The 22314-nt window shown below is 43.4% G+C and overlaps 1 protein-coding gene across 2 annotated transcripts in view; it reads right to left on the bottom strand.

The window, feature by feature from the left end:
* Positions 1–22314, bottom strand: part of LOC121615912 (neuropilin-2-like) — a 91257-nt gene that overhangs the window by 55388 nt on the left and 13555 nt on the right. For both annotated transcript variants that reach the window (XM_041950429.1, XM_041950430.1), the window contains exons 3-5: positions 10859–11040; positions 2842–3069; positions 11–166 (exon numbers count right to left, since the gene is read on the bottom strand). In XM_041950429.1, the coding sequence (XP_041806363.1) occupies positions 11–166; positions 2842–3069; positions 10859–11040 (566 nt within the window). The remainder of the gene's footprint in view (positions 1–10; positions 167–2841; positions 3070–10858; positions 11041–22314) is intronic.

Genomic DNA, 22314 nt, shown 5'->3' with positions numbered 1-22314 from the left:
AACAACTTACTCTCACTGACTTCCTTGTGCGTCATGTTGTATCGAGCCGAGAAGCCATCTTTAGCCACGGCCATGTCGGTGTGGAAGGACAGAGAGAGAATCCCGGTAGATGATTGGATCTCAGGAGGCACCCTGGTCCCACAGTATCGACCAATCAGAGGGCCCACTGCCAATTAGAGAAGCGTTAAAATTCTGCCAGCAACTTATACATGTCATCCTCAGCGGTGGAATGTAACTAAGAACATTTACTCATGTACAGCCTTTCCAGGATGCTCCTTTCATGCCCAATCATGATACTATCACCTGTTACCAATCAACCTGTTTACCTGTGGAATGATCCAAACAGGTGTTTTTGGAGCATTCCACAACTTTCCCTGTCTTTAGTTGCTCCTGTCCCAACTTGTTTGAAAAGTGCTGTCGGCATTAACTTCAGAATAAGCAGATATTTACAAACATCAATGAAGCTGATGAGGAAAATCATTAAACTATTGTTTTGTGCTGTTTTCAACTGAGTACATGTCAGAAAGGATTAGCGCATTATCGCATTCTGTTTATTTATATTTTACACAGCGTACTACTTCCTCCCTCACCGGTCATCATTTGCTGGTTTGACTCATGACACAGTACTCTGTGCTCTCACTCGTCCGGGTGTCAAGATGCTTTATTACTGTTCATTCCTTTATCAATCCCTTAATCCTCACATGTGTTTGTCTCTGTCTTTTACTACTTGCATGGCTTTTTCCTTTCTTCCATTATCTCTATCACTCACTCCCACACTGACATCTGCTCATCACTCCGCCCTCGCATGTCATCACCTCTCTTCCCTTCATCTATCAACTTTATCTCCGGACTGGACTCGGCTTTACACCGTGCGCTATAAGTAATATATACAGTATGTGTGTGTGTAAATGCAAGGATCTAAGTGATTCCTCCACTGTCTTCTTCTCTAAAACCACAACTTGTACATGTCAACACAAACAGATGAGTGTGATTTAGAGCCTTAGGGTGCATGTGCGTGTGTGTGTGTGCACATGAAGGGACGGGAGCAGAGATACTAGATTCATCCTGCTACTCCCTGACTCCTCTCTCACACTTACAGATGCACACACAGAGGAGGCTTGTGGAGGAGGAGGAGGAGGAGGAGGTGGAAGATGAGAAAATAGCCCGCAATCGATCAGAGCTATTGATTTTTTTCTTCCCTTTTGGAATCGGTGGATATTTGAAATAGGGCTCTTGAGCAAATAACGGTAATAAGTCTTTTCTTGATGGTGGAGAGGAGAACAGGGAGGAAAGAGGAGAAGAGAATCTGAAATTCACAGATTTCACTGAATCATGTTTGCATAAAATCCCGGTCAAGCAATTTTAATCTGGATTTTTTTTGGGGGTTTAATATTTCATGCTCACAGACAGAAAATGTCTAATTTAATTTCTCTTTTTTCATTTCTTCATGTTTTTCAATGAGTTTGTGTAAAGTTGACAGAGTGTCCACGCCTGACCCCTGCAAACATACATGTGGAGACACACAGTGATACCAACGCCATTGCCCCTCCCCACAGTTCCTCTCTCTTGATAACTTAATTGATTTCTTCCTTTTCCTTTGGATAAATAGATCTTTACGCCTGCTCTTCATCTTCAACCTCTCCTCCCTTCTTCCAACATGTGGTCTCTCTCTTTCTTCTTTTTTCTTCCTGCTCAGGACTCTTCCTTCCTTCCCTTTCAACCTCCTCCCACTTCATTTCACCTTCCTATCTTCCTTCCTTGTACTCTCTCTCCATCACTCAGGGCAGAAACCTTTCATCCCTTCTTTCTCTTCTTCCATCCCTCGCTTTTTGCATTTCTGTTCGTCTTCATCTTCTACTTTCAACTTTGCTTAACTCCTCTCGTCTTCCATTTAATCCCCTGAAAAGAAGGAGCGAAGGTGTTGTGGCTTTTTTTTTTTCTTCTCTCCTTTTATCCGCCCTCTTGTCTTCGCGCCATCTCTCTGACTTTTCTTTCCTCCTCAGGCTAAATCCATATTTATAGTAAAGTTATTCATAAGAAGAAAAGCACCATTGTTTGCTCCGCTCTGCCACTGATGCTCTTCAGTCTTTGCTGGGTGATTTCTAAGTATCTTACAAGATTTGGGAATTAAGCAATTAAAAATGTCTCCATACAAAAACAATTATCAAAACTAACCTAAAATAGTATAAACTAAAACAGCAAATATTTGTTTTCTGAGACAAATCTTCAGTCACACCTGCTGAACTCCCTTCAAATCCTCCTATTTCTCTTTTCTCCCATTCCTCTTCTGGAAGGCAGACCAGAGGTCTCCTGGTCTTCATTTATTCATCCTCCTCTTTGTTCCAGTCTTCCCAGCAGTGTAGGAACTTTCGCTGCCCTCCCAGTGCTCTTCTTTTTCTCTCTGCCTCTTCCATCTCTTGAAACTAGATCCAAGATCTTCGGGCCTTGGATTCGTCCTCCTAAACTCTTCCAGTCCTCCCAGCAGCTAGACCAGAAATATCCGAGCCCTCTAACGTTCCTCCTCTCACCTCCCCTCTTTTCTCCCTCCTCTCACTGACTCCTGTTTTATTTTCCCCTTGAAAAGTTATGCTGTTTCTCCGCAGCAGGTGCCAACATCCTGCCTGTGAGCTTAGCTTTCATCTACCAACGCATAGCTACCAAAATAGCTGCTACTCCACCTCAGTCAATAATGATGTAGGCAGGGCAGAGCAACCACCATTTTAACTTTGCTCCGGGTACTGACTCATGAAATTACTGTTCATCTCCATCAAGATCATCATCATCATCAACACTTCTATCAGAATTTTAAAAAAAAACCCTTGCTCCCATTGAGTGTCTCACCTCCTGGCAGACCGTCCCACACTTCCAGCCAGTCGTACTTGCAGTCTCCGTCTCCGCCCGGCAGGGGGTCGTTCTCCAGGTCAAAGGTGAGGAAGGTGAGGGTGACATCCATGCTGGGCGGGACAATGATGATGAAGGAGCACTCCAGGTTGTGGGGGTATTTGTCGGGGAAGCCCGGGGACTCAATGAGGCCCAAGGGACTGGTGAAATTACGGGAGCAGTCTGAACCTGGGATGCGGACAAAATTAAGAGACTTTTATTCAGTAGAAAAGAAATGTTCATCACAGTCTGAGGTTGGTTTAACTGTGTGAAAAATGCTCGCACAACATTTATTTAGAAAAGGCCATAGACGTCAGATTATACTTCACACTAATTACTCTAAGATACTCAAAGGTGCTTTCAAACTCACAAGAAACTTAAGAACTCCCAGTTCAGCTATCTCAGCTTTCTTGGCCAGACAGAAGTCTATCTACATGAGATTGACTCTGACTCCACATTACGTAACTTAAAATGCAGCTAATGTGATTGTTGGGAACCCTGCAGAAGATGAATATCCAGTATTTACAGCACAGTTATGTCTGCTGAAGCCGTAACTCGTGTGCTAAGCAACAGTAGTTTTATGTAGATGTGAATCTTGAGGGTAAACATCAAACCCAAGAGTGGTGTAACTTCGAAAATGGGCGTGTGGGGAGTAAGATTCATTTATTTGCAGCCGATTCAGGTGTAGCAAAGAAGAGTAACATGACTTTTTGTAGCTGTAGACATGTAATGTGTCACCTGTAAAGACAAAGATACAGCAGGAGAGCAAGACTATAGAGGACTGAGTGCACAAGTTTAGGTGTCCACATAGACAAATGTATCTAAAGTGCACTAGAGCAAGACGCTGCATGAGTAAAGCTAGAGGAATGAGACAGAGGAAAACAAATAAAGACGGAGAAAAGAGAAGAAGAACGCCAGTGGGAAATAAAACTGAGCTGCAGGAGAGAGAGGGCAACAAAGAGGAAAATGAAAACATGTAAGTGAAAAAGACAAACGGGAGTGAGACGGACAGACGTAGAATCTGTTGATAGCATCATGGTTGGGTGGTCTGGCAGTTATGAGACGCTTTAGATATCATCATACATGCACACGCGCAGACACAGACACACCCACACACACGCAAATGATCTGGGGGTAATCTGGGGCTCTTCATCTCTGAATGACTGTAATACCCTCTCCATTAATACTCACACACACACACACACACACTATGGATGGTATGTGATTGTACCAACTGGGCCATTATTCCAGTCCAGCCAGCCATGTATGACCAAAGACTCAGACAGACACACACACGCACACACACACAGTCTAAGCCTCTTATGGTAACCCATTTCTCTCCAGTCTGTTCGGGTGTCTGCCATTGTGTTTGCGTGCCTCCATGAATAAATAAAGAGAAAGTGAGTAAGAACACATTAAGAGAGAGAGAGGGAGTGTGTGTGTCTGTGTGTGTGTCCATGTACAGTTGCGTGTGTTTGCAACAACCTGTCTCCATTTGATGTGTTTCAGGCCCATTTTTCATGCATCTCACGTGTGTCTGACACAACAGATACACATTGATTTTAATCAATACAGCTGTCCACACTGGCTGCCACTCTGTAATGGGGAATACTATTTTTTCTGTCTCCGCTCTTCCTTAAGCTCATTCTAGAATTTCACTCATCCTGTAAGGCAGCAGTTTGGGAAAATGTGTGTCAAAATGTGTCACCTGACTGATTTAAGATGACAGCAGAGTTACAATAGAGCTTTGACGCATTGAAGAAATTGAAATACACCATATACTCTTTCGCTTATCTATATGTTATATGTCTATGTGTTCATCCATTGTCCTCTACAGTATCTATTTTTAGTGTGTGTGTGTGTGTGTGTGTGTGTGTGTGTGTGTGTGTGTGTGTGTGTTAGGATTGTCTGTTTGTCTTTATTTCTCCCAGTTCGTCTGTTTTTCTGTCCCACTTTCCAGTCTGATTTGGTTGTTATTTTAACATTCTCCCTCATGCAGTGACCTCAGATGCAAACACACACACACACACACACACATACATACACACACACACACACACACACACACACACACACACACACACCACACAGAGTCTCTCACGGGGTTCCCCTTGCGTCTGGCCCCCCTGCAGAGTCAGTTGCTGGGTATAGCACAGGTCTGCTTGACGATGAGCATGTGTGTGTGTGTGTGTGTGTGTGTGTGTGTGTGTGTGTGTGTGTGTGTGTGTGTGTGTGTGTGTGTGTGTGTGCAGAGTGAACGCCTGACCAGTTCTGTTGCCAGCAGCGATTTTATTCCCTTCTCATTACTTCATGTTCATGAACATCGAGAAAACACTTGTGCCCTCCTTTCTCCTGCCTTCCTCCACATTCTCCCTCGTCTGTCTCCACCTTGCGCCTCCTCCTCTCCCTCTTTTCTACTTTTCATGCCCACTCACATCCAAAAACTAACACATTTCAACTCACTTTAATATATTCAAAAATGCTCGTACTGAATCCATGTACATCTGTCAGTTTTTTTTCTCTGAATTCTCTTTTCTCTCTCCTCATTCATCTTTTTCTTTTCTGATCTTTCTTCCTCTCCTCGCTCCTGCTGTTCTTTCTCTACCATCTTCCCATGCATCTTTTCATCCTCCACAGCTCCATCACTCCCTTCCCTCCCACTGTCTCATTTCCTATTCTTTTCTCCTCACTTCCCATCTGTTTGAATTGGATAAGTGTGAAAGAAACACGTGTTTCACTACGGGGTAATGTCAGAAGAAGAGTGTGTGTGTGTGTGTGTGTGTGTGTGTGTGTGTGTGTATGAGTGTGTGTGTGTTGCTCACTTGATCTGGTGCTGCTGCTTATGGATCGCCAATCTCTGGGAGACAGTTCAAGGTCTGCTCTGTGTGTATGTATGTATGTGTGTTTGTATGGAGAGCTTGCATGCAAACACCTTAATTTACCTAAATTATGAGTGTATACTTCCTAAATAAATGTGTGTCTGTTTGTGTGTGTGTGTGTGTGTGTGTGTGTGTGTGTGTGTGTGTGTGTTTGTGTGTGGTAAGCTGGCATGCATCTACTTTCATTCAAACAGTCTTTCATGCCAATGGGCTATTAGTCAGGATCAAACCCACAATTATTCCCCCCTTCCCTCCACCAATCTCACAAACACACACACATAAGAACACATGCAGACTTTAACATATACACACTGACACACACACACACACACAGCAGGCCCACACACAGCTCAACAGTTCCTGCACAACCACAGCTTGGTTTTTCCATGTGTATAGTTAGATCCCACCTCAGTGTCATTTGTTGTCAGTCAAGCTGGAGGCTCGTGGTCCTGAAACTCTGGCATTACATTTTCAGCCTCTGTCGCTGAATCTCAGCAGGAGTCTCCCTCCATAATAAGCTCCCTATTCAAACAAATTACAGCTGACATATGAAATCAAACTGTCACAAGACAACCTCCCTTTCAGCTACCCAAAATGCAATTTGCTAAAAGCTGCAACCCAGCATTACTCTGATGATGTAATTCAGGGAAATATCTTCAGATTTATTCTTGAGTTTGACATGTCGATGAGATTGAAGATTTTCAGTCTGTGATAACTGAAAACACTGTCTGCTTTATTCTAACATTTACACACAAACCAGTGTAAACAAATATTTTCCACCAAAGCAAAAATAAAAAACCTCCATCAGTAGGTGGCAGACTGAAAACAAGCTTTCAACCTTGTGAACAACAATGTAAACAAAGCCAATATCTGAGTGAGTGTCACAATATTCTGCACTGAAATCCAAGGGAATGATCAAACTTCTATTTCAAGTGTAGGTGCGTTTGAAGGAAATCACACCTCTGCTGTTTGTTCTAGCAAAGAGCACCTTTCGCTCCTCACTGGGTCAGATCTGGATACACTTTCCTCAATGAAAGCCAGAGGAGGGAGGAGCGAGCACTGTGATTGGATGGACTGTGTGATAAACCGACTTGATGGGTAGTGGGACAGAGGCAGAGAGGAAGTGCCTGAAGGCATTTGGTAGAATGTAAACAACAGCAGTTATTGGAAGGATTGTCACAATAGCTTCCACATTACACCGCCTGAAGAGTTTGTGCGTGTGTGTGTGTGTGTGTGTGTGTTACTCACACAAATCTGTTCACACCGTTGCACTCTGGGGACTCACTCCTCATTTAGGTCAAAAGATGGCCCCCACAAGGTAAACCATTAAAATTTCAGGTTAAGATTTGTTTTTTGGTTCAGGTTAAAGGTAAATTTGGTGAAGCATGTTATGGTCAGGATAAACGTCAAGGGAATTAATGTAGGTCAATGAACTGTCCTCCTAAAATACAAAAATAAATTATGTGTGCGTGTGGGTGAGGTAACATTTGCGTGCAGACATGCAAGCTGCCTTGCGTTTGTGAGTAACCATCAAGCCCGCATCAGTGCGTTCATATATGTCTATGAGTGTGTGTGTGTGTGTGTGTGTGTGTTTGGGTGTGTGGGTGTGTGTGTGTGTGTGTGTGGGTGTCTGGTGAGTTCTGGGTCACAATAACAGCTGGGGGCACACTGCCTAGACAGTGAATCTTGATTGGCTGCCACATTCTGGTAGCTGCTTTCGTATTGGCTGGAATTTTACTACAGTATCCATAGTAACAGAGCTGTAAACAAAAACAAAACAAAAAGCGTGACATGTGCTGTTTCTTCTTGTGTTTACATAGTTTACGTGTTTGTCCAAGCCATTAATTTTGATGTGTGTTACTAGCATGTGTACGTATGTATTCAAGCTTGTGTTTTAGGTGCATGTTGTCTATGGGAGATATAGGTTATTGTGTATGTATGTGTGCCACTTCCAGACTGATTAGACTGTTAATCTTTGAGGGGTCCAGTAATTAGGACACAAAGAGAGTGGAAGACAATCTCCTCCTACATGCACGCACACGCAAACCTTCTCATTACTCAAAAACACAGACCCCCAGCAACAGCTAGGGATTGTGACGGAGACCCTCCCCTAAATGTTCAGTCAAGGGGATGAAGGGATCGAGAGGAGAAAAGCAAATTATCAAGGCCAGCAACACTGGATAATGAAAGAGACTGAATAAGTGGATAACTTAATACCACATTTCCTTGTTTTACAATTCAATGATTTTAACAGAAAAAAAAGGCAGATTTGTGTTTTTAAAGAGCAGATTGGTTTCAATTCGTTTTGAGGGTTGGGGGTTAGAGTTGGGGTTAACTTTTGCGTGTCTCTAAACATACAAATGATTGTTTGCTGTCCCAAATAAATGCTCTCAATACAGTAATCATGGTTTTCTTGCAGCAGCTCAGATAATACTTTCAGGAACAGAGCTGGTTTAGAAGAAACTAATAAATGGTTAAACTACTGACTTTTTTCTGTTAAAAAAGCGTTCAACAGCATTCAAAAGGAGAGAGTGATAAATTGCAATTGGAAAAAATAAAAACAAAAACACCTGCAATTCTGAAAAAAGTGAAAGTTTTAAAAAGACAAAACCACCAAAAGTACAGCAGTGATTGAAACCTCTTCACTCTAAGTGTCCCTGTCCTCGGTTTTACTCTTTTCTGTGACTATGAGAGCATATCTCACTACAAATACAGCAAATATATTCGCCAGCGAGTGGAGTCCATGGAAATACACCGGAGTAGAGCAGAATGTGCAGGGGTAGCACAGATAGATGCACATTTAGACAGTTCACTGTGAGGCTATACAGTGTGTACAATACACAAACACACACCCTGACGCACACAAAATCTAGTCACCCACGCAACCAGACGTTCTGCTGCACCTTCCAGGATAACAAGATCGTGTTAGCAGTATGGCAACAGCTTGAATGTTCCAAATGGCTCCATCATTACTGCCAGGGAAGGCTGGACACACACACACACACACACAAACACACACACACGCACATGCACACACACACACACGCACACACACACACACACACACACACACACACACACACACACACACAAAGTTAGACAGAGACAAACTAGAGAATATTGTAGAGTTTATCGATTGAAGCTGTCCTTTTAAAACAGAGATTTTGGTCTTGTGTGTAGTTCATGGTAAAACAAGAAAATCAGTCATTTCACCGCCTCAAAACAGCATTCTTTTGCATTTAAGTGGCAAAGACCTCTAGTGGATGAATCAACCAAACTTCAGACTTGAATACAAGAGACTGGTGCTCATTTCCAGCTTCAAACTGACAGTCGGTTTCTTTTAACCTACACCGCGATGTTCACCTGGCCTTAACCACATACTCATTTAACCCTGTAACCTGTAAGCACCAAGTCATGTTTGTACCTAAACTAAACCTTAATCACAACACGGTCACTTCATAAAACAGATTTACCTTTATCTAACGGCGACTTTAACAGCTTCTGGGAGGAACTGAACACAGATGTCCTGCTGATAGAGACGCTAATCTAAAGCGAAGTTCATGAGAATACGATTGTAGTTGTGTAAAATCAACAATGACCCTTAAATTTACAAAACCTTTCCAAAACCAGTTAGAAAGTCAACACTGTGAAATTTTTTTGCATAGTTGCTGAAAATTACATCACTCTTTTTAATGCTTTTTATAAACAGCGGTGATGAACTGATATTTGAATGTTTATGGTGAAATGGAAAAAAACTTGGTCGCTAACTACTGGTCCTATAACAGCTACTGTAACAGCAGACTATAAAAACCAAACAGTCGCTTTCTATGAAACAGAAACAGCGTCTCATGTTTTCTGTTTAGGACGTCATGAATCCAGAAACAATTCATTGATTCACAGAGAGAGGTTCGCAAATCGATCCCTGTCTCTCCGTCTCTCTCTCTCTGGGGTGCTGGGGTGTGAACACCGACACCCTTGTTGTTTTAAAGTCATCAGGTGGACTGTGTCAAGCGCAAAAGACACACACACACACACACACAGAAGATTTCCCAACTGGCCGGTGCCAGCAAGTGAGAAACACCGACAACCGCACGTGTTGTGTTAGTAACCTCAGCCCTCTGCGTGTGTGTGTGTGTGTGTGTGTGTGTGTGTGTGTGTGTCTCAGGGGAACAGGGCTCAGGACTCAATTAAGCAGACATGTGTGGAATGCTTTCAGGGGGAACGGGACAAGATGGCTGTGGGGCCGACACTATGCGCCCCTCTGTCTCGCTCGCCCTTGATCTCAATTGGTCTCGCTTTGGCTGACCCATGGCAGCGTGAAGGGGAGCCATGTGAGGCGCACACACACGCACACACACACACATACACATACACAAAGTGCCTTAAAGGGGAGAGATGTCTCGCCTGGACAGTCTAAAGGGCTCTCAAGGGTCCTCTGCCGTGTCTCTTGTCTCTTTCTCTCTGTCTCCCATGACACCAGGGAGATAAACGAGGCTTGGTCGCCTAATGAAGCATGTTGAGTCTTCTATGAGTAGCTTGTAATGCAGCTACTAATAGCTTATTTGGAAAGGCGCAATCCCTCTAAAATCCTGTACACTTAAGTCTGTCCATGTGTGAGGGACATTTACAGGGATGAAGTCCCTCGTGTGAGTTTTGGATTCTCAGCATGCAGACTTTTGGTAAAAATAACTTAAGAAAACTTTTCCAAGCCTTGTCCAAGCCGTCACACTGGGACATTCTGGAGTCCCGAGACCTTTGTTGCATATCATCCCCAATTTCTTCCTCCTTATTTTCTGACTCTCTACTTCCTTTCTACAGTTTGTAATAAAATGCAATTCCCAAAAAACTCTGAACCGAACACATACTGTTCTGCTTGTTTCAACGGCTCATTAACTGAGTGAAATATCAACACCAAAAATGCCCTTTTTCATCTGCACCGCTCACAGTCTGACAGACATTTCCTGCATGATATTAAGTCCAGTATTTGTTATTTTAGGAAGCCTTGGATTTGACATGTGTTTCGCACCCTGCTACATACATACAAAATCAATGTTATTTTCTTTGAGAAACAGTCAAAAACAACGGTAGCATCCTTTTACCGGTTTTGAAGATTTCGTAGCGCAGGGAGAAGCCCGCCCCCTGGTGGGCGTAGTCCGATACGAACTTGATGTGGAGCGAGGGCCCTGACGATATGATTGGCGCAGGGGCGATGTTGCTGCAGTGCTTCCCGAGGAGGTCGGCCGACTCCGAGTTCCCATCGTGGATCTCCACATAGTCATACCTGCAGAGGACATGCAAACGTTATTAAATACCTTCTCACCTGCATATATCGTGATTAACATTTAATTAAAACCCTGCACCATTTTATTACTGTCCTGAGATTTGCAACTTGAGGAAACTCTGGCTGTAAATGCAACACCACAGGGACAGTAATAACAGTGTTAAATATCTGCAACTGTTCCTGTTTGATATACAGACATTTAATTAATGTACTAATGAGGTATTTTGAGGAGGAAGGGAGACTTTAATTTGATAAAGAGGAAATTGTTAAGTCCTTCCAAGCTGCTTTGACTCTGATGTTACTACTCATGAGTTTTTTCATCTGGCAAAGCAGCACATCGGATTTGGCAACAAAATGGAAGCAATGAGCAAATTGTTTGCATCTATCAGTGGCTAGAGGAAAGCACAGTTAGTATCAGCAGAAGCATGGGTGTCATTACAATTCAAATGAATGCAGCAGAAGACATTGGCAGTTCGCAGATGGTGGAGGAGGAAAAGAGCCACCTGCATGAGGCAAAACAGAAAGAGAAACCTTTTTAAATTCTATAAATGCACTGTAATTGACTGATTATATACTCCAACTGCTACGGGCTACAGAACACCATTTTTATGGATTAGAACTGTATTATAATACAAACAAAAAGAGAGTGGGAATGTAAGATGATGCGCTCCCTTACAGCTTGCATAAGGAAACAGTGGTGTCGCGTGTGTGCCGCATTTTAGAGAATTCAGAGAAAAACGATTTCCAATCTCACACAATTAATTTATCTAATTTTCTACTTGTTAGCCTCAAAGTAAATTACAAGTTATGTGATATTTTTAAAGCAATGCAATGCAGTTGTTTCAGAAAAAGTGATGAACAAGCCTCGCATTGTGCAAGGAAACAGGCATAAACCAAGTAAATGTACCTCACATGTCTTTTGCTCTCTGTTGCACTAAAGTCAGGGCGTGAGTGTGCATGTGGTGAAGTTTTTTTAACTATGCATGACCTCGACAGCCTTTGATGCTCGGAGAGGATTAATGTGGAACAAATGACTCTAGTTTACCTTTTCTTAGGTCTAATTCAATAATGTTTGTAACTCAGCCTGAGGGCCTTTGGTCCACAGAGAAATTCACATTTTCCACTTTTTACAGTGGATTAACGTGCCTTCATCATTTTCAGCCTTAAATATCTCACACTTTTTGCTATTATATTGAAGGGGGGCTGTGCTGAATTAAAGCTAATTATGCTGGATGGTTTAATAGAGAGATTATGAATAACAAGGTTTTCTCAGTATGCAAAGTAATGGGAATATCAACAGCTGATATTAAAATAACCATTTCGCATCAAGAGCTGCAACTTATTTATGGTTCTTTGTACTTTTCGCTCAAAATCAGAAGCTACTCAAAATACACGCATGTTTTTGCTGAATGTAACGCAGCAGCAGAAAGCAGCCAGGGATTTTGTTTTATCCATTAAGGGAAGGTTCTGACTTGAAATCTATTTTTACTCCCATTTCTTTCATGTTTTCTGACCACAAACGTGTCTCCACACCCACAGCAGGAGTGTTGCCTCTGTGTCTGGATACCAAACACACACCTGCCCGGCTCCAAAATAGCTTCCTGGAGAGAAATTCCTTGAGCAACTTGTCATGAAAGAGCGTATATTAATCCTGAGTTAAGTCATTTCAGTTTCAACTATCATTTTGTTTTTGTTTTTTGTTTTTAATCTAAAGTAAAACTATGGTTGAATTCAATTTGCACATCTTCGTCCATCATATTGATCAGTTCTGACCACAGTGCCTTTAATTGCTCCGATATTGAGCTTTCTACATTTCTCTAAAGTAATCACATGAATGCGCCTCGACCTCAAGAGAGCCCAAAGTACACAGTAAACAGTTCAAGACACATGCTTTAGGTGCATCATTGATTTACTGTTTCAAAATACCACAAGTCAGTGGCTGAAGGCCTCCAAGTGATTCAACAGATGAAGGCGAGTTTCATGTACCAGGAGACGATAAAAGTACCACACGCGCTGTTCTGTTGCTGCTATACACACACACATTAAATATACATGAATATAAAAGAGGTGTTAATCTTTTCACTATTTGTTAGCAGGCCATCGCAGTTATGTGGACTATCATTCCTGAACCCAGAGGCCAAAACACACACACACACACACACACACACAAAACTGGTTTCAAGTGAGTTTACATGAGCTGACATGCACAAAACTTAATAAATGGTGGATATTTTATGCTTTGTTATATTGTAATTCTGTGTTACTCCAGCAGTCAAAGACAGTCATCAAATGCGTGTGTGTGTGTGTGTGTGTGTGTGTGTGTGTGTGTGTGTGTGTGCGCGCGCGCGCGCGTGTGTGTTTGTGTGTGTGCCAGTTCAAAGGGCTGTTTGACGGTTCAGACCTGGGTCTTTTAAGGGTTAAGTTAGACATTGGCTGGGTGAGGGTGAGGGTGTTTAGTTGTGATGATTAAGGTTAGGGTAAGAGGCAAGGGTCCTCACAAGGATAGAAGTACAAGGCTGTGTGTCTGTGGCTGTGTGTGTGTGTGTGTGTGCGTGCGTGTGCGTGTGTGTGTGTGTGTGTGTGTGTGTGTGTGTGTGTGTTCTTTCATTGTTTTTCTGACAGGTGAGCAAGCACCTGACATTATGCGGGTCATGCACCTCACACTCTCCCATCATGCTTTGTGTCTGCTTTGCGTGGAGCTAACACCGCAGCTACGACACAAGCTGTCACTGTGAGCATGTGTGTGTGTGTGCATCCGTGTGTGTGTGTGTGCATCAGTGTGTGTGTGTGTACGTGCCACAGATCTTGTGTCATATTTTCCCAAGAGAACGCCTCGTCCCAGTGACAGTTTCCTCCTCCTCTTCTCTGTAATGACAACTTTGTTTAACTCGTATCCTGACAAGATCTCTTTTTTTTCTCCTTCTCATCTTGGCTCACTCTTTCCCTAATTATTTTGCAGCGTTTCACTTTTGGCCGCTTTCTCTTTTTGTTCTATCACTCTTTGTCTTCTTCATTTTCTCTCTCAGTCCCCTTTCCCTCTCTAGCTGTCTCTAATGTGCTGTCAGGCACATAACCGGTGGCCAGGAGCCAACGTGTGGGTGAGGCAGAGGAGGCAGAGACTGAGGAGAGAGAGGATATTAGAATTTGTGAATATCTGAATTTAAAACTACCCTTTATCAGCAATGCTGAGAGGGAAGATGTAGATAGATAGATTTTTACTTACTTACTTAAAAATTACCAGTAATTTTCATAAAGATCGACAACAAGAAAATAGCTCCATCTCTTCTTCTTTGTCTAGTCTCTGTCGTTTATCACAGCTAACATCTTGTGAGGAGTGGGACAGCTGAGTTACACTACTGAGTATCAGCTTGCATGCATTTCGTGCCCTCCTGCTCTCCATCATCACCACTGTATTTTAATAGAGCCAGATTCACAGTTTTGCTGCTCTCATTTGCATATTTTCCTGTGTATAAAACCCCGATTTGATCACGGCTCATAAACGGTACCTGCTGCTGCTCTGGTGCTCTGAGGTACTATTTTATGATGGCAAAATCAGACAGAATAAACATGAAGATTGGGTTAACCGCATAACTTTACGGTCGCGAAGCTCTCCGACGTGAGCAGCCTCGCATTATGTCTTCCAAAGCTCAGCTTTCCTCGTCCACACTGGAGGCCGAAGCACCAAAACGAAGAGATTTCACATTTAGCCGGCAGAGTGTGGACGTAGCTGGAGGGAGAACATGACACTGCATTCACCCTGCCAACTCGTCCCCTCAGACAGACGGAGACAGGTGTCCCGTCCTCCCTCCCTGCAGCTCAGTGCCTTCAGGAGGGAGGCAGAAAGACACACACAGCTACTCCTTAGTCAGCACGCACACATTCACTGGAGACCCGCACAAACACACAAACTTTGTGTCCCGCACACAAACACACTGCTGCACACACAGAGCCTGTGGCCATGCACTCAGATGGATCTATAGCAGGGTTTGAGGTTTCCTCCAATCTGTCTCTGTGTAGGAGGAACACAGCTTCTAACAAACTGTTAAATCCTATCATCTCTCTCTCTCCTCTCCCCCAATATATTTCGCTGCAGCCAATCAGTGATTTTCTGGGACTTGCCAAAGGGAATGACAAGCAGCCTGAATTTGTTTCTCCCCCAGTTTTCCCTGAATTTTGCTTGTTGCGACGTGCTTTTTTTCTTGCTTACAAGGAAATGAGGAAAAAACAAATGTTGGTTCCAAAACATGTAACATAGGAGGTTACAGCTGTGGAGAAGGACAAACACTGGTGGTGGACATAAAGCACAGAGCTGTGGAAGCAGACTTAAAACTGACTAAAAGATTTGACATTTTGGGAGATTTATGTGTGCTTGTGCTTGTGTTTTGGGGGGTCGGGGTGTCGCATGAGCGAGAAAGCTCTCTAAAGCCTGTCTGACGTGAACCAAGGAAAAGGTTTGGACACAGACGCACCTCCACCCCTCCACCCCTCCTCCGCTCCTCCTCCTCCCTCCTGCTTTGGTCTTAATTGCCTTTCACACGTTCTGTCTCTCTCTCTTTAGGTCAGGAGTCGTCTTCTTACACCTGCACATTTCTTTCAAACATCAGGGGTGCCCTTAGCAGTAGACAGAGCGTCTGCACCACACACACATCCACACCCCCACACACACACACAAACACACACCTGCACACACACACACGGACTCAAAGCCTAAAAAGAGCTGAAAACAGGCCAGACTTGTTGTGATGTGTGACTATGTTTTCACGATGTTGAAAAAAAGAATGAAAAAAGCCAATTAAAACATTCCAGTGTTATGACAATGTTAATTGGTCCACAAACTAATTGGTTAATTGGTTCGTGGAACAATTAACATTGAGAATCAGCTCATTAAGAGCAAATTAGAAAGTAATGTAAAAGAACACCCTATGAAGTAAATTATGAAATTAACTGCAGTTACTGAGATTTGACATTACTGTTTATACAAACTGTTTATTTCTAACAAGGAAGACATTACATAATTACATTAGTTGTTGTTTTGAGCTGTTTTTTTTTCACCATCTCGTGCACATTTCGCTGAAAGAGAAGTGAAATCACCGGTGGCCCTGTGCAAACATTTTTAAAGGAACTGAAACAGTCAGCTATGAGTAAAATCATGCACACATGCACATGGACACTCGGTTAAAATAAATCCCTGAGATGTATTTTAAGATGGTTCATATGGAAGTAAAACCGGACTCTCAACAACAATTATGGAGGTGGTGCATTCAGCCGCACCCTCTGACTGTTCACAGATGCCTCCAGCAGCTCTGATAATTCCCATAAGCCATGACAGGCCCGAGTTCAGCAGCTGCTACTGATGTTTTTTTGTTTTTTTTACTGACTCCTACTTCTTATTCGCATGAATGTACATCCCTGGAGACAGAGGATTTCAAACTGTACACATTCATTAGCAACCATTACACAGTATTTGATACACAGAGCTTCATGTTCGCAGTGCTAAAACACCAAATCTGAGCTAAGAAAGCGTCTTTAAAATGTACTGATTCTTTTTAAGAGCAAGTTAATCATAGTAAAATGTTTTGTTTGCATGGACCTGTGGATAAGACTAAAGCTGTCTGTTTTAATTAGTTGTGCATTAGCTGATATTTATGAGTATGACCCACACATTCGCCCTCTAGGATATTAATATACCTGTGTGGAGTAAAAGCAGCTGTAGTCAGTCTGTCACTGAAGCAGTTAACAGAGAGTGAGGAGGATGACTGACCACTGTTATCAAGTAATAGGCCTGTTACTGCGGACAGATGGACAGTGTGTCTGTGTGTGTGTGTGTGTGTGTGTGTGTGTGTGTGAGAGAGTGTGTGTGTGTGTGTGTGTGTGTGTGTGTGTGTGTGTGTGTGTGTGTCTGTCCAGTGGTAGTCTCCAGGACAACCAATCGATTCCTCATTACGGCTTTAACACACATTGATCAGGGTCAGTCCTTCAAAGACACACACACACACACACACACACACACAAACACACACACACACTACAGTAACAGACATTGATCAGGCAGACCTTCAGGGCATCAGGGAATGTTAGTAAATCAGACTACTGATATTATCATCATTAGCTGGATAACCTGTGTGTGTGTTTGTGTTTGTGTGTGTGTGTGTGTGTGTGTGTGTGTGTGTGTGTGTGTGAGAGAGAGAGAGAGGGAGAGAAAGGGAGAGCGAGAGCGAGAGGATTTCCTAAAATCACCACCTTGGAGCTTTCAGACCTTCTTCAGTAACTCCAGGTCTGTGTCCAGAATCACTCTTCAGTCTCACTCTGTCTCTTCACCTCTGTGTCCCACCACACATCTGGATCTCTGAATCCCAAGGTGTTGTCTCCGAAGCTTTCTAGTAACATTGTCTTTCAGGTTTGTGCTGGGATGCTCGTGTGGACGCGTGACTCTCCTGCTGGTTGAGTCACTGTGACGCTAATTCAAACGTGCAGGCAGCTGCTAAACGCCAACAGCTGGTAACTGAACATCCACCGCCACTCCAAACGCTGTGCCTCTCGCTTCCTCTCTCTGTCACAAAGTCTCTTCATCTCGCCCCCCAACTTCCTCTTCTTTCCCTTCTGCCCTAAGGCCAGTGTCACATCACATCACTCCACCTTTTGCTCTGCTCCTGGTCGCGTCCCCGGGACTCTCGCCTCTCAGTCAGGCGTGTCTGTATGTGCGCTTTGTGATTGAACGTTACAACATTTCTATCACACTGCGTGCAGTTTACAGGTTTCACGAGAGAGGAGAAGAGTTAAGGAAAGAAAACAGATTTAACCAGCATGAAGTTAAATGATTGATTGAGGCAGAGCACGAAGACAAGGACTAAATCATTAGTGAAACCATTATCGTTGACTGCAGCTTCTCTGTCATATAAATCACTTCTTAACTCACTGCTTTGCTACGCACTTATTGTGTCAGCCACATAACCATGACACTGCCTACGTGCCTGCTTGTGTTTTGTGCTTTCACTGTATATACATTTATTTGAAATGCTTGCATCTCTTGTTTATGCAAGTGTGTGTGAGCCTTATACTGCAAGTATGTGTTTCTCTCATATCAATAATATAGATAGCATCTGCCTTGGGAGTGATATGAGGTAAGGGAGGACTGGAGAGGGTGGAGAACGAGGAGAGGATGAGGATAAGAGACAGACGTATAGAAAGGGGATTTATGTGATGGATAGGCACAGACTGGAGGATAAAAGAGGATGAAGACAGATATAGGCTGAGGAAAAGTCTATAAATGATAAAGAGAGAAGAATAGATGCATTTTAAGGAGCGAGACACGGGAAGAGGAAGGAGATGAGAAAATAAGAGAGAAAGAGAGAGGAAGGGGAGAAAAGGAGGAGAGCGTGGCATTTGGCTCGCTGCCTGTGTTTTCTCATATGCAATGCTGAATAATGATTTGGCCTATAAAAGATTGGCACTCCGCAGAAGGATGAGAGCGAGGAGATGGGAAGGGAAGGGGAGGCAAGAAGGGGAGAAATCAGATGGAAGGAGAGGGGAGATTGAATGAGAGGAAGGCAGCAGCAGAGGAGAGGTGATGAAGAAAGAGGCATGCAGGGAGGAGGAGGAGGGAAAAAAAGGTGGGACGAGGCGCAAGAGCAGACGAAAGATGATAGATGGCGTCCGTTGGGCAGTGGCGAGGGGGCGGAAGGGGTGAGGAAGGGTGAGATGAATGGAGGGGGGAAAAGAGGGAGAGAGCCAGGAGGAAAGAGGAGAGGAGAGAGAGGAGGTAGCTGTCAGGATGATTTGAGCCTGCCCTCAACGGACCCTGACGCTGCACTTTTCCCTAAGCAGCTGTGTGTGTGTGTGTGTGTGTGTGTGTGTGTGTGTGTGTGTGTGTGGGTGTGTGTGTGTGGGTGTGTATGCGTTCTTTCCAAACACTCCAAATAGAGATCTTGCTTTCAGAGACAGAGCAGTGCAGTGAGCTCAGAGGAAACTGTGAAGTAGACTGACCACAAAGCTCTGAACTCTCCTGGTAGCTGCCACGTTGAGACTTTAATATCACTTTCTGTCATATTAATTTGCATTTAAAGCATTCAACATTGAGGAGGTACCTTCCTCTTACATAAAAAAACACCTACACTTGCAACTGATACGGAGAGATGTCAGGGTGATGGGTCAGTTAGGGGTTGGGTGCCTTGCTCAAGGGCACCTTGGCAGTTCCCCAGAGGTGAACTGACACCTCTCCAGCAACCTCTGTATCAACTAGTCTGTGCTGGACTTCACCCTCTTGCCTCTTAGCCAAGCCCTTATGGACAAAGCTGCTGCTAGCCCGAAGTGGCTTTGCTCTATAATATATTTATGGAAAACTCAACTTGCTGCTGTGTAAAGACGCTGTCTTAAAATGTAAATGTGTTACTGTCATTAGCAAAACATGGACATAGTCTCTGTGACATCAGCTTTAGGTTCTGAAGAGCCATTGTGAAGCTCAGCGACAGCAGCTCCAACCAACGGCCTTCTTGCCAGTGCCTGTCACTCAAAGCAGCCATGCCCATAACTATGCATAACTTTAAGCCTTCATATAATTCAAACAATTCACCCCGTACGGTTGTAATGAAGGGGGAAATAAGCTATAGAGACCAATACTGTTTTTCCTACCAGGCTGTAAACATGTTTATTTCTGCTGAAAAGTTTTGATATGGGGGTCTATGGGGAATGGCTTGCATTTGGAGGCAGCCTCAAGTGGCCATTTGGGGAACTGCAAGTTTTCTGTCACTTCTGCTCGGTTATGTCTTCCTTGTTTAATCTGTGCACAAGCAGCCAAGTTGCGGTTTTACTGCAAGTTATGTGTCAGACTATGTGACTATGTGACTTCCGAGAGTCTCGTCATCACCGTGAGACTAAGCTAAGACAATGAAGTCAGAGGCTTATGTGTGTTTCACGTTGACCATAAGGCTAAATGAAGACAGGGCTTTAACGGTCTCATGCCTGATAACATACATACTCATTCCCTACAGATTCAGCTGCTGTCACCAGTGATGGACTAATGTGGCACCATGGTGCCTGTCATGCGATGGGAAACGGGAAGTCATGGTGAATCATGACGGCTACGTTCATTTTAGCTGGGGCACAAGCTTTTTATCCGTCTTCCTTGTTCATCTCTCTCACTCCCTCCAGGTGTCTCCTTGCACTTAAATTGCTACTGTACATGAATCTTAATGAAAACATCTCTCTCCGTCTGACCAACTCGCCATCGATTTTGCCTGCAGAGAGAGCAGAGTGCTTGACAAAATGTGATGCATTATAGATTACAGATTACCATCTTAAATTGTAATCAGGGCCATAATAGATTAGACTGCTGACATAATAAAACAACCCTTGTCTGACCGGGGCTTGCAGATTCATAACAGCGCTGTTTGTGTCGATAAAGGTTTTTTTTGTGGGCCAGATGCAACCGTATCATGAGTTTTTTTATGTGATAAAGAAAGAGAGAGAGAGAGGAGCCACATTGCCTGCTCATAATGACGTCTTTGTCCACAAACACAGATGACTCCTTTGTCTCAGCAAGATGGAGTGCCTGTGCATGTTCTCCATAAACTGAGGATTAACAGCGGTCGTAGCTGTAAATATACAAGCATGAGAAACGACACATACATGATGTTCTCATGACCGGGCTAAATTAATCTGATGGTTCGAGAAAAACAAGACATGTAAAGAAAAGAAAGAGAAAACATTTGACATCCCACAGAAACACACACTCTGCTTCTTCTCCTTGGCCTCTTTGCCTTCAGAAGCTAACAGCTCAATTTCAGCCTACCCCTGAACACACACACAAACACACACACACACACACACACACTCCTGATGTTGGGTGCCTGCAGACTTAAATAGCTCTGCGCTGTAGGGCAGTTGTAAATAACAGCCTGTTAGACTTGGGATGTTACCACCAACAGTGCAAATGTCTCACTCTCACTGATGGTTTAACGTTTATTTTTTTTTTTTAAATGTGACTTGGAGTTCCAGGAAGCAAACTGAAGCTAAAAGCATGTTAAGATGCACCGAAAGTCTCAGAACAACCACAAATATATATATACAGTGCGCACACACCACGATAAATAAATCAGAGCCTGTTGTTTCAGTTCAACCAGGTCTTTTCCACTGGGGAAACTACCGGACTTTAAATGGATGCAAGAAATTCTAAGAGAAACAGGAAAAGAAGGGCAGGGGGAGTGGAGAGAGAGAGCAAGCATCGAATTCATCAAACTGATCCGAGGATAAGAACAGGAGGGCAAACCAGAGGAATGACGAGGACAGAGAGACAGATGGAGAAGTGTGTTTTTCATTTCCACAGCACAGTGCGAGAGTAAAGCAGAGCAGAGCGCCTTCAACCTTTCAGCCTTCCAACAAACAGCCAGCCGGTGAAATATTGATGCTTCAATTTCAACAAAAGAAATGTCTGAATGATTTTGGTACATCTGAGTGGGGAAATTCACCTATCTATAATTGATACGACTGAAATGTTAATAACTGCATGGGAAAGCACCGGAACAGAGACATAACAGGAGGGTGTGTGTGTGTGTGTGATTCTGCATTTGTCTGCCTGCGTCAGTGGGTCTGTATCTGTGGCCCTTTACACCAATAGTGACCATTAGATGCCTGAGAGCCAGCAGTCTCTCCTCTACCATGTGTAGGATGGTTTCATACGTGGCGTGATGGCCACATGGAGATGAGTTTCATACACAGGAACGAAGAAGACTTCACAAGTTGTCTCTGTGTAATTTCAGTCATGTGTTTTGTGTGTCTCTAGTAGCTCTTCATCTCAGCGTCTTTCCACATTTTTAAAGTGACAAATTTGCTTCTACACTGCCTGTAGATTAAAAGCTGTCTTCCAACTGTCTTTTGGATTAACGTGAGCTGCAGCTCCTACTGTATCTGCATCTATCTGTGGGAAGGTGATTTCTTTGTTGATAGCCTGTCCTAACATTTTGAGTTAACTCTTAACTTTTTCACAGAGACCATTGCAGATGCTGGGCCACCCAGTGAGACCCCAGTGAGGCTATATGTGAACTGGGCTCTACAAATAAACACGACTTTACTTAAATCATTGGAAAAATCTGCAGATTCTCCAACATTTGTTATGCTTTTTGTCTCTTTTTACAGCTTTTATTGTTTTAGTCCATACATATGAAATGATTTGAATATAATTAAGATTTAATTGTGTAAACTCTCTGCGAGCATTTTCCTCATGATTTCCCAGCATGCCTTCCTGTCTGCCTTCATCTCTGTGTGCTGCATCTTTATTTC

Source organism: Chelmon rostratus, chromosome 13 (assembly GCF_017976325.1).
Source record: "Chelmon rostratus isolate fCheRos1 chromosome 13, fCheRos1.pri, whole genome shotgun sequence".
Classification (NCBI taxonomy): domain Eukaryota; kingdom Metazoa; phylum Chordata; class Actinopteri; order Chaetodontiformes; family Chaetodontidae; genus Chelmon; species Chelmon rostratus.
Note: the sequence above shows the minus strand (reverse complement) of the source record. Positions and strands in the feature narration are given on the sequence as shown.